General features: G+C 43.0%; 6 protein-coding genes across 6 annotated transcripts; 4 read left to right on the forward strand and 2 right to left on the reverse strand.

The window, feature by feature from the left end:
- Window positions 1-271: 271 nt before the first annotated feature.
- FA14DRAFT_64345 (uncharacterized protein) lies at window positions 272-2,503 on the forward strand. The gene has a single exon (XM_025502621.1). The coding sequence runs from the start codon at window positions 385-387 to the stop codon at window positions 2,347-2,349; it is 1,965 nt and encodes a 654-aa protein (XP_025353965.1). The 5' UTR covers window positions 272-384; the 3' UTR covers window positions 2,350-2,503.
- Window positions 2,504-2,553: 50 nt separating this feature from the next.
- FA14DRAFT_64352 (uncharacterized protein) lies at window positions 2,554-5,399 on the forward strand. The gene has a single exon (XM_025502622.1). The coding sequence runs from the start codon at window positions 2,716-2,718 to the stop codon at window positions 5,197-5,199; it is 2,484 nt and encodes an 827-aa protein (XP_025353966.1). The 5' UTR covers window positions 2,554-2,715; the 3' UTR covers window positions 5,200-5,399.
- Window positions 5,400-5,599: 200 nt separating this feature from the next.
- On the reverse strand, window positions 5,600-7,135 carry FA14DRAFT_123486 (phospho protein phosphatase PPZ; the record flags this gene model as incomplete). Its single annotated transcript, XM_025496577.1, has 1 exon — window positions 5,600-7,135. The coding sequence occupies one exon, from the start codon at window positions 7,133-7,135 to the stop codon at window positions 5,600-5,602; it is 1,536 nt and encodes a 511-aa protein (XP_025353967.1).
- Window positions 7,136-8,866: 1,731 nt separating this feature from the next.
- Window positions 8,867-9,533, forward strand: FA14DRAFT_114193 (S-adenosyl-L-methionine-dependent methyltransferase; the record flags this gene model as incomplete). The annotated part of the gene is made up of 2 exons (XM_025496039.1): window positions 8,867-9,050; window positions 9,121-9,533. Coding segments are annotated over 2 exons (597 nt in total), but the record flags the coding sequence as incomplete, so codon positions are not given.
- A 236-nt stretch (window positions 9,534-9,769) lies between these two features.
- On the reverse strand, window positions 9,770-10,393 carry FA14DRAFT_105344 (uncharacterized protein; the record flags this gene model as incomplete). The annotated part of the gene is made up of 1 exon (XM_025495738.1): window positions 9,770-10,393. A coding segment is annotated over one exon (624 nt), but the record flags the coding sequence as incomplete, so codon positions are not given.
- Window positions 10,394-10,712: 319 nt separating this feature from the next.
- Window positions 10,713-12,077, forward strand: FA14DRAFT_64417 (uncharacterized protein). The gene has a single exon (XM_025502623.1). It carries the CDS (start codon window positions 10,856-10,858, stop codon window positions 11,828-11,830), a length of 975 nt encoding a protein of 324 aa, XP_025353970.1. The 5' UTR covers window positions 10,713-10,855; the 3' UTR covers window positions 11,831-12,077.
- The last annotated feature ends 229 nt before the right edge of the window (window positions 12,078-12,306 follow it).

Genomic DNA, 12,306 nt, shown 5'->3' on the forward strand with positions numbered 1-12,306 from the left:
TCCCGAATCACTCCCGTTCGGTCTAAAGCCGGCGCGTGACTTTAATGTTCTCCGCGTCACAATTTTATATCGGACGCGTTTAGAGTAAAGTCACCAATGCATAAAATGGGCGAGTGAATTAAAAGGCTTGAAGGGCACTGGTTCAGTCTGTTATTTATGCGGGAACGAAGATTAGTACATTATAAACCAACACTTCGACTGATGAATTGATTCGATTCGCGTTTTATGGGAAAGTGTGATTTGAGCAAAAGTGTACTTGTTGTCAGCTTACCATCATTCGACAAAGGAAAAACATCGCTACAACAAGTGATTATTTATGACTTATATTTATGACGATATGAACAGTACAAAGTAAATGAAACACAACGATACACAAGCTTGACTATGAGCTCAAACGTCTTTCGAACGCCTTTGAGCAGTAGAACAGGGTTTTCTGGCCAAGCATCTTCATCTTCTTCAGGAAGCGTTCGAAAGAGTTATGAAGAAGCACAAAATGATCTAGACGGCAAGGTAGAAGAAGAAGGTGGTGCTCGTGTATATTGGTATGCACCACCTTCTCCTTCTTTGCAGGTACAACAAGCCGAACATCAAAGGATAATGGCAAGAGCAGGAGCAATTCAACCAATGGCATCACAAGCTTTTCGCGATGAATTACTAGGACCTTCGAAAGTGCAAGGTGTTGAGAGCAACATGCGATCTCGCAAAGTTGGCAGACGATCCACTAGAAAGAGTAATGGAGCCTCTACATCGACACATTCTGGAAGTGCAGAGAATAACAGTAAAGGAAAAAATGCTCGAGATTCTGGAGAAATTGATCAAATGTTGAATGATTTGGATGAACATTTGACGAGCAAAAAGGTTGATCTCTTGACAGAAGACGATGCGGATCAGTGCGAAGTAAGTGCAAAAGATGGAGCTGCAGTCGCCAGTCAGGACACGTCCCAAGTAGAAACAGATAATCTACAGCAAGTGCTCATCGAAGGAATGGACAGAGCATTTTCACAAGATAAAAGTAATTATATCATTGCAAGCACTCTGCCACTTATTTCGAGAAATACGAAAAATTGGTCACGTACTGCCAGTATGCCTGTTCACAGGAGCAGTCAAAGCGATTCGCAATCGATCAGAAATCCAATCCTTGCTCTGCCCATCCAAGAAGACGGAGGCTTGTTGGGAAAGAGATCATTTCCACATTCACCAGAAGGTGTTCCTCAAACTGCTTCGCACGGAAGGAAATCTTCGATTGATGCTATGGATATCAGCCCATGCAAATCAAATAATCGACCTCAACGCTCCAGTCCCAACAAGAGAAGGGCGGCTGAGTCTATCGATTCAGCACCGTTGCAAGAGCGTGATGCAAACATCCAGCGCTCAATTGCGGCAGTAAATCTACCTCAAGTCAAAGTACGAAAGGGCCAATTCTCTAGAAGCGTTAGTGAAGGCGTTAAACAAATGAATCAGATTGAGAGGTTGGAAGTAGGAACGATGACATCAGTCAATAATGATGCAAAAGTAGCTGAAAAATGCGAAGGTGAGCCAGAGGAGCCTGTCGCCGCCCAAAGTAAGAGCAGATCTCGCGCCAGTGAGGCAGGGATGCCTCTTGTCACACAAGATCAAAGCAGATCTGGAGCCATTTCGCCACAGGCATCCAAGGTCAATACGTGTGCCGAGAAGCGATCTCCAACCGCTCATAGACAACGTACTGCACCAAGATGTGGTCTGAGTCGATCTGCAGCTCCATCATCATCCCGTCAAAATCAAGTGATCGGTGGCAAGAATTCCATCTTTTCTGGCACAGCTTCTTCTGCTAATACTGGACGTAGAGCTTCGGTCAATGCACCTTTTAAGCAACCTATGCGAAGAAGTCCACGTAAGAAAGAAGGAGAGAATCAAAAGACACAAGCAAATACTGGATCAAGAAGTATAAGTCGATCTACATCGGGTGCAAGTGATGTGATTACAATTGATGATTCGTCCGACGATGAAGCAGAACGTAGTACAGGGAAGGGAAGGATGGCAACTATCAAAGCATCACCTAGTGCACAGGAAGCGGCCACAGATAAAGGTAAACTCACGCTTCACAGATCCAAAGAAGCTAATGAATCGACTGCTGTAGGAGATGTATCTTTCGATACGTCCCTAGACGATGAAGCATTGTGCAATGCATTAGACAAGATTGAAGCTTCTCAGAAAGAACAAGAAGAGCAAGCAGCAGACAGAACAAATGATTCCAATAAGATCTCACAATCAGCTCCTGCTCATCCAACTTCTGATGATAGTTTCGATAATATGATTGATGATGACGTTTCTGCTGCGATCCTTTCACGAATGGATGAAGAAGGATGGTAAATGAATTGATGTATATATCCTGGATCTCATGTATGTATGTATTTAACACAATGACAAGACTCTCCCCAGATATGATTCACGCTAGCGTCTGCATGCTGAAAATTAAGCTCTATTATCAAGCATAGATTTCTTGGCATTAGCCCGTTGATTGTCACTGGGATTCAGGAACAAAGGACTTTTTGTTTTCTTTTTACCTTTCCTTCACAGTAATTTATATCTCTAGTCATGCACGGACATGCGCATTCATTGATCATATGGACAACTTGATGTGTCTCGCACCTAATCAATGGAATCCATCTTAATCCCCATTCGTCTAAATATCTGTCATCGGCTTTCCTAACTCCATCACCTCTTATCTAGCTCAAAATGAACAAAGAAATCTTTGACCTCCTCCTCGAATTAGCAAGCTTACCGCCGGCTTCTTTCGCTTCTTCTGAAACACCAATCTCAAACTTGTTCCTTCAAAAGCGAACATCAAGGGGATCCATCATTTCAAAAATACCACTTGTGGCTTGGGCAATCGTAACCGGAGAGCCACTATTACCTTCATCAACGTCTTTTGTACCACAAGAAGAAACTCTCACAAAAGCTATATCACGAATGACAGACAGGTACTATGACTCTCCCGACATATTTAGGCCACAAGACACATTGGAAAGATGGCTGTACATTTTAGAAGATATCGATGTTGTGGGAAATATAGATGAAGAAATGTTTTATTTCGCTGAACATTTTGACAAGTTTCAACTTGGCGATTATGAGACAGGAATGAGACTTTGGAGAGCAATGGAAGGGAGCATTATGGACGCATTGAGTTTGGCAACTTTATGGCTTCATTATTTTTTCATCTTTGCTGTACCGCACAAAGAGAAATATAGATCGTTTCCAGGTATTTGTGAACCACGCTTATCGACTGAAAAGATGGTTATTCTAGCTATGAATGATATCGAACAAAAGTCAAATTGGCAGCAAAAGCTACAAGATGAAACAATTGTGGCTAATTGGCGCCAAGAATGTTTCACACAGGGATTTACTACGTCAATGTTTGATTGGATGATGAAGGCATTACACTTTAAAGCCAAAAGCAAGGAAGAAAAAACGGGTGTTCAAATGTCTCCTCCGCCTTCGGTCTTTCATTCGGATGCGCTCATTGACGAAAATCTACAGTCTAGACTCAACAAAGGTTTTTGCGAGCTCATGAAGGTTAATAAAAGATTTTATGACTGGCATCCTGGCTCCAAGCAAATGGTACTTGACCTTGTGCATCCTTCGATGTACTGCTTGGCACTCGGTCGATCTCATCTAGGGCAAATTTCAAACGAGTCAACCGATCCCCTTGCGTTGGCCAAAGAATTTCTTTTATGGTACAAAGGCTCTGAATCGGATCTTCCTCTAACTCTTTTCAATAAAGTAACAAAAACATTCAGCAGTACTGGTAGTACTGTAGCCCACCCTATCTGCATTTCGTACGGGGTTCGAATGGCGCTCCAATTACCAGACCTTTCCAATAAAGTAGTCGAACACCAGTATCAATGGTTGCCAGCAGACGTTCGCATCGTTGCAGATGGCAAGGCAAAAATACTGTCCTACATCAATTCTCTGAAACAATCACAACTCTACTCACCTCTTCAAGATTTGGTGTCCGCATTCATTCCAATGTTTGAGCGGGTTTTGACGTTTCAAGAAGATGAGATTTTAAGAAATGAAGTTCACGGATCCGGTCATCTTGCAGATTTCAGACCCGAAAACTTTGAGAATACAGCACCAGATCAATTCTTCGATTTGAAATCCATAGAAGAATTTCAAGAATGGAAAGAAGATCGTTTGAAAGAAGGAAAAGATATTCCCCCCTGTCCGCCTCCAGAAGATGAAGATTATGACGACGAATATGAACAGGAACAAAGGCACTGGCACTCTGTACGGACGTTCGTGCCGCCCGAAGTGACTCCATTCAAAGCGCCCGATTTAGAAGACGTGAAATGGACAAAATTGCAAGACAAAACAATTCAGATTATCTTCAAATTGGCAAGTGTTGAGCTCACACCGGAAAAACCAGAATATGATGGTGGTGTATGGCATGTAGAAGGAACCTATTCGGAACAAATTTGTGCTACAGGTATATATTATTTAGACAGTGAGAATATCACCGATCCAACGTTGCAATTTCGTCAAAGGATCGAAGGAAATACATTGCCCGAATGGAATTACGAACAAGACCAATTTGAACCAATGAACAGGTTGTTTGGTCATGTACAAAGAGGGGACGATAGCGTACAAAGTATGTATGTTCAACTAGGTCATCTTTCAACCCCTTCGAAACGTGCAATCGTTTTTCCAAATACGATGCAACATAAACTTTCACCTTTCAAGCTGATTAATCCAACAAAACCTGGTCATAGACGAATGATTGTTATGTTTTTAGTCGATCCCGATTGTAGGATCACTAGTACGGCAGAAATTGCACAACAACAATGCAACGAACGTGAAGCAGCTTTTGCATTTGGAACAACTGTTGATGAATTACCGAATATTCAACTTGGTAATTTGACTTTTGACATTTCCGATTTAATTATGAGAGAAGTTTTGGGAAAATCAAAAGAAGCTTTCGAAGAATTCAAAAAGATTGAGCAAAGAAAGAAGGAAGCAATGGGGAAGAAAAGACAGCAAATCCTAGATGGAGAAGAATCCGAACAGTGGCTAAAAGATCGAGAAGTTGTTAGCTTTTCAGCACCGATGACCTACGAAGAAGCATGCTGGCATCGAGCAAGATTGATGCAGCAAAGAAGTCAAATCATGGAAGAATTTGTGCAAGAAGATGATGAAGAAGGCTGGAATCTATGCGAACACTAAATGTTGAAAAAGTGACTGTCTCAGAGGTTCATCACTACAATATCATAATGTATATTTCTCATCAATTAAGTACAGCGAACATGTTTCATTTATTACCATGAAAGAGCGGGGAAATTGTCATTTGCCAAAAGCGCGATTAAAATTTGACTGGTGTGTTTTAGATGTTTCAATGACGGGGCGGTGAAGCGGTAATGCTGAAAGGTGCAAATGATTTTGTGGGGCAGCGCGACCGGGTGACGAAGATAGAAAGATAACCTTGACATAAAAAGATCCCCCTTTCCGTTCCTTCCGATTGGGATAAATGGAAAGCCAGGAAATCCAAAGATAGATTTCGAGAATTGACTCAAGAAAATGTGTTGGACGAAAAGGCAAAGAAGATGACCGGAATCCGATTCAGATCTCACCGCCGTCTTTTGTTCTTGGCCATCTCTTTCTTCAATGCGGCTCCGTCCAGTGGTTTCAAGAGCTCAAAAGCACATAGAAGATCTTCTGATACGCTCATCACTGCACCAAAGTTGTCGAATTCCCCACAGTAGTTTGGTGCACTGAAAATAGTCACCAGTGTACGTTCGTTCCAGAATTCATATCCATCTTCCACCACCATATGGGCTCGACAGATCAGGTCGAAATCGTACTGTGCCAGGAATTGCTGAATTACTGCTTTTCCGAAACAATAACTCACACCTCTTTCGTTATCCTCCCAATCGAGTGCAGTATCACTTGGGTCAGACCAGAGAAGGTCGTTCAGTAGTCCATAGTCCGGAACATCGGTCGGCCTTTCAATCCTTCTGATGTCGTCCATGTTCGACAGGGAAGGGCTCAGTCCGCCATGTACACAGAAAATCTTGGAAGCAACGACAGCTGCGATTGGTAAAGTGTTGAAAACGTCAATAAACGTCTTCCAGATCTTGATATTGACCCGTCTCTTGCATTCATCATAGAATCCGTAAACACGGGTCACATTAGCACATTCGTGATTTCCACGAAGTAAAAAGAAGTTTTCTGGATATTTAATCTTGTAGCACAGCAACAAAAGAATCGTCTCTAAACTTTGCTTTCCACGATCAACGTAATCGCCAAGGAAGAGGTAATTGCTCTGTGGTGGGTATCCGCACATTTCGAATAAACGCAAAAGATCTTGATATTGACCATGCGTATCTCCAACAATCTTGACTGGTGGTGACAATTCAATCAAAGTTGGCTGCGAAAGAAAGACTTCACGCGCAGCTGTACAGACTGCAGTAATCTCTGCATTTTTCAGGGCTGGCTTGGGTAGCTTTGAGGTAGAATATCCTGCTTCCAACAAACGTGCAATCATATCATCGATATCAAACGTGCGTACAGCATCGCCTGACGAGTTTCCTGCCTGTGCTGCGTTACCGCCTTGTCCGTTACTGGATCCATTTCCTGCGCTCCATGGTCTTCCTTGACTGCCGCTACCACTGGCACCACCGGTGTTGGCCAAGATGGTTTGCGTTGTGGGTATGCCGGGTGGAGATGATTGTGCAGCCTGTGCTGCGGCTTGTGCTGCTGGTGACGTTCCGCTCTGTAAAGAAGAGGAGAATTGATTTTGAGGACTTGTAGATTCTCCACCCGCTCCGTTGAAGCCATCACCTTCTCCGCCTCCGTTCAAAGCAGTTGTAGAATTCGAGGGGGATGGAAGTGGACTTTCATGCTTGCTCAAACCACCACTCTTTTCAATCTTTACGGGCGACGCTCTACCTCCGTGGGGATCATCAGATTGTGAAGCTGAGAGGCCGCTCTTTGGCCTACTGCGTGAAGATGCGGAAGTGGCGGAAGAAGCTTGTGTTGCAGAACCTGAACGCTGTCTTGCGCTATTGAAAGAGCCATCAGCACCGACTGAAGAATCATCTGCAGCGCCTAGAGTGCTAAAGCTGTCGTCTCCATCGCCTGATTTCGATTTTCCCTTGACCATTCGGCTGAGAGATTTAAACATGTTGAGATAGAGAGTATAGCGGTGAGATTTGAGGAATGTTTATTTGAGAGGTTGTTTGAATCGAAGCCTGAGTTGGCGGAAAGTTTAAAGTTGTGCTGTGGAGAAGGTTTAGTCGATCTTCCGTACGCGCAATGATGAACGCGGTTGCTGGCAATGAGCAGAAAAGCAGACTTTCAATGCGAAGCAAGAAGTAGAACGAAGTAAGAGGTCAAGCTGACTATACGCGCAAGCCTTGTGTTTTGGACCTTTGAGGTATATGCTAGATGTGATTTGAATTCAACTTCGGTACCGCTTATAATGGGTAAATTACGCCTGGTTGTTACCACAAGCGACGATTTGCTCTATTGATTATCGTTCCTGCACAGATGTGTGATTCTGATTATTGAAGATCTTGTGTGAGCTATTGTTGATTAGCTTGTGACTGATGTTGGTCCGGCTAGATGAAGTGGTCAAAGCTCTAAGTCAAGGATTGAGCAACAAAAGGAACTTGAAGTCAATCACAAAGAAGCTGCAGCGAATGAAAGAAAGGTAGATGAAAGATGTTTATCCTTTCAAACTTTTGACGATGAGAACTTGTCTTTGGAAGATGACAATATCTTGATTCACGATTTGCTTGATGTAGTGGGGAAAGGGAGGCGATGCTTTAACAAGAATACCTTGCTTTGTGTGTGTGAGTGTGTGCCTGTGTATGCGCTGTTCACAATTCTCGGGCAGCCGAATCATAAGCAGCATAATCCGCGCAAACACAGCAACACACTCACACACTCACACATAACGCGGTCATATGGTTCGCGCCAGAGGGGCAAAGCAACCAATAAGCCCTATTCTTCGTGCTTGCATTTATTGATTTCTACACTTCTTTGCCTCCTTTTTTGCCCTTTTTTGTTGTTTTTGGGCGCGCCCACTGAACGACGACAAAATAAAACGCGTCTTACGCTAAATCCTCCTTTGCGGAACTGCCTTCCTTTTAAGCTCAAAAGGCTATGGAGAAAGGGGGGACTACCTCTTGTTGTTGCATGAATTGAAATCCGTTAAGCCACGAAGGAAGTAGAAAGTACTCGGTCTAAAGCCGGTTTAATGATCTTCGTGTGCTAGAAGACATGCCTTTATGATCAACATAAGCTTGTAAAGAGGTGCGGCTTAATTCTCTTCTAGTATGCGAAGAACAGAAAACACATGTATTCTGGACATGATAAGAAAAAATAAGGCTGCATTCTAGCTGCATTTACACGTACAAAAGTGGGGCAGAGGGTTCAGTGTATGAGTTGCTTTTTAATCGAAAAAGTAAGCTAAAGAAAAGACTGAAGTTCGGACATTATTGTACCGAGCAGCAACACGCTGCAAGATAACATAATTGTTGTGTGTGGAGTATGACAAGCTTAGATGGTGATCAAGGTATCTTTTGCATGCCCGAAATGATCACTTTTCAATCACTTTATGGGAAATGCTATCACAACGGGACATCTTAGCAGGAATACTGGTAACGGGCGCAAGTACGGCAATCGTTGGCGGATTGGCGCTAAGGCTATTCTTCCCGATCCCTAAATCTCTTCCAGATCGATTAGATCGGATAGCGGAAGATGCAGTGGAGATTGATAACGATGAACTATATGAAGAATTCGACTGGTGGCATGTAAGTGTGATCATAGAAAAATATTGCGGTATCTATCCTGATTCAATCATCTTGCATATATGCACACACAGGAAAATAATCCACTCATGTTTGCCAATGCAGCTAGGGTACCATTCTTCCTCAAAAAGCTTTCACAGCATTTCAGCAAAGGGAAGGGCAAGGATAGCGAGTCGCTTGACGATGTGAAGATCTTGGATATCGGCTGTGGTGGAGGATTAGTGACTGAAGAGATTGCAAAACACACAAAAGCAAAAGTGATTGGTATGTATACAATTAATGTTCTCATGATGAGATAGACGGGTTAATATCATATTACACTCTTTTATTGCAGGCATAGACTTGTCAAAACAGTCCATAGCGAAAGCAAGGCAACATTCACCATTCCCCCTCAACCGTCTTGCCTACGTTATTGGTTCTGCGTATGAGCTACCGTTTGCCGATGGTTCGATCGACGCAATCGTGTGTAGTGATGTCTTTGAGCATCTACATGACGTTCCATTGGCAATGCGAGAAATACACAGAGTATTACACAAAGGCGGCATGTTGGTATACGATACAGTGAATCGGACCATGTTCTCTTGGTATGGTACGATCGTCATTGCGCAAAACATATTGCATTATGTACCCGATCATTCTCATGATTGGAGGATGTACATTCGCCCGGAAGAGATGCAACGTGCTGCTCAACAAGCAGGCTTGCAACATGCTCCTCTATCTTCAATTTGCGGCATGCGACCAACATTGGCATTTCCATGGACTATAGCGCATAGGTTATCCAAAGGGGCGGGTATGTGGTCCATCTTTGACAGATGGACATTGACTTCGATTCAGCAAGCGTCGTATTTATCCTCTTGTATTAAAGAGTGAAGGTGCACTTGTGGCTCTAGACCTGTATCGTCATAACTGTATTATAGGGTATCTTGGAATGATTTCATCTTCCTTACGATATATCAGGCTAGTAATGCCTCCCGAGTGGGTTCTTGTACCTCTTGCTCTTCTTCTTCGGCTGGTGCGGATACTGGTTGTGTGGTAGGTGCTGAGGGTAGATCGACCTTGTTTGCCGGATCCTGAACGGCCTCTTTTGGATCGGAAAGTCCCAACGCTTCACGTTCTAGCAATGCCATTTCTGCATTGACAGCTTCTTCATCTTCTGCAGTCATCTTTCCTGCCAATGCTTCATCGATCTCTCGTTGATATGCTTGTGCTTCTGCTGTTTCTTCCATCAATTTGTCTACACTTTCAATCGTCATTTCCTTGTGGATCTCTTTCAAGACAGCATTACCTTGTGCCAACCCATGCATCACCGATGCTTCAATCTGAGAGAATTCAATGTTGGACACCAGCCCCTCAAGCGTTTCCAACTGTGTATCAGTCTTTTGCAAGATTGTTTCTTGATACCGTCTCCTTCTCAATGCAGTCTTTGCTCTTTCCTTATCACCACGAACCAAGAATGTTCTAGCCGCATCATGTTCTTTATCCAGTATCAATTGAACTTTCTTTTGATATTGTTTAATCTTATCTCTTTGTAATTTAAGATCCAATATTGCACGATCTTGTTTTGTTATCTTTGCTCCCGAGCCACCTTTTGAGGTTGTATTGCCCATCTTTTATTGTGTTGATGGTGAGCACCCATGTATGCGTTCAGGAACACAAACACAAGAGTTGGCTGTGTATTTATATGAATAGTCTAAGTCTCATCTTTGCTGCAAGCCTTCTGCGCGCCTATGTCATGGAATTTTGGGAATTAAGCCGATTTCTCCACCTCAACACGCACAGTCAGTGTCGCGTGTATCGAATCCCAACTTTGGCGTAAGGCAGTGCTTTTGTGCCTTTTTTTGAATATTATCGAATTTTAGGCTTAGCGGCTAAAAATACCGTTACAGATAAGAGCGTTTTAATGCATATAAACTTATTATCGAATTGCACCAAGAAGAAAGATTTCCGGTCCCTTTTGATCAACATCTTTCCTAACTTCTTCCATACAAACATCTTTGCTGTCATAGCAAAGATAGCAAGCAGAACACCCAACCCATCTACCATCTCCTCCACCACACGTTCAGCTCATCATGCCACGTGTACTTGTCGCACCTTCCGTCTTGGCGGCCGATATGGGCAACTTGAACGAAGAATGCAAACGAATGATGGACGCAGGAGCAGATTGGTTACACATGGACGTAATGGATGGTCACTTTGTTCCAAATTTGGTTTTGGGTGCACCTCCTCTAAGTTCAGTATACAAAGCAGTTCCAGGAATCTTTATGGATTGTCATATGATGGTTACCGAACCAGGAAGATGGATCAAAGATATCGCAGAAGCAGGAGGTTCAAGCTATACATTCCACTTGGAAGCTGCTTATGATCCTTTGGATATCGTTAGAAAAATCAAAGCTGCAAATATGAGAGCTGCAGTTGCAATCAACCCTGGCACACCCACAAGCGAAATTTCAAACGAATTGGGAGAATCTGTCGATATGATTCTCGTAATGACCGTTTGGCCAGGATATGGTGGACAAAAGTTCATGCGTGAATGCATGCCAAAAGTTGCAGAATTACGTGCAAGATTCCCAAATCTAGATATCGAGGTAGACGGTGGTGTTGGACCAAAGACAATCGATCATTGTGCAAATGCAGGTGCAAACGTTTTGGTAGCAGGAACGGCAATCTTTAACGCTGAAAATCCAAAAGAAGTGATTGAATTCCTACGATCAAGATGTGAAGAAGCACAAGAAAGAATAAAGGCTGAAAGAGAACAAATCTTGTTTGATCCAAATTCAGCGGTTGACGATGAAGAAGGAGAAGATTTGACAGCATTAGAAGGTCGTAGATCGCGTGCAATGACACCTTTGAGTCATCCTCGTGCATATATCCGAAACCTTGCCCTACGTCGTGATTCGACAACATCAAATGATGCACGTATGATCAAGAGTGGATATGGTGTCCCAAGTCCAGCTGTCAGTCGTCGGGGGAGTGAGGCCGCACCGGCTTTAGCTCAATTCAACGGTGCCGTAGGAATGACTCCAATGGATGAAGCACATGATTGATTTGCAAGAGTGGGAAGCGGGAATAGTTGAGATATGTCGAAAGATGTACATTCCAAAATACGTGTGTCTCATACAGATCACATTGTCGAACAGGAACCCTATTGTAATACATGATATTGATTGTGATGGGCTTTCATGTGTGGTCTTTTTCAGAAATAGAGAGATTTTCAGACATTTTGGAACCTAAGTCTGCATTTCTTCACCAAGAATGCCCTTTCTACTTCTGAGCTTATTACGAACAGCAGACAATTGGCTCACTCCTCAGATAGATCGCAGGATGGAGTTTTCATTCTCACGCATTATGTGTTTGCAAGGATCAATTGGCTTTAGATGGTACATATAATTTTAAAGGTAAAGAGGTTACCATTTTTGTAGCCATCGATCTTTTGCGATGAGGCTGATTTTGCATAGTGTCTGAATAAAAAAAGTTAAGATGAGGGAATCATATGGTGTAGAGTTTATAGTCCAAAAAAGTA

The sequence above is a fragment of the Meira miltonrushii genome (genome assembly GCF_003144205.1).
Source record: "Meira miltonrushii strain MCA 3882 unplaced genomic scaffold FA14scaffold_3, whole genome shotgun sequence".
In the NCBI taxonomy this organism is placed as follows: Eukaryota; Fungi; Basidiomycota; class Exobasidiomycetes; order Exobasidiales; family Brachybasidiaceae; genus Meira; species Meira miltonrushii.

What these genes read in the sequence shown, in the direction of transcription:
- FA14DRAFT_64352 (XM_025502622.1), top strand. Translation starts at nt 2,716, where the DNA reads ATGAACAAAGAAATCTTTGACCTCCTCCTCGAATTAGCAAGCTTACCG.
- FA14DRAFT_64345 (XM_025502621.1), top strand. Translation starts at nt 385, where the DNA reads ATGAGCTCAAACGTCTTTCGAACGCCTTTGAGCAGTAGAACAGGGTTT.
- FA14DRAFT_64417 (XM_025502623.1), top strand. Translation starts at nt 10,856, where the DNA reads ATGCCACGTGTACTTGTCGCACCTTCCGTCTTGGCGGCCGATATGGGC.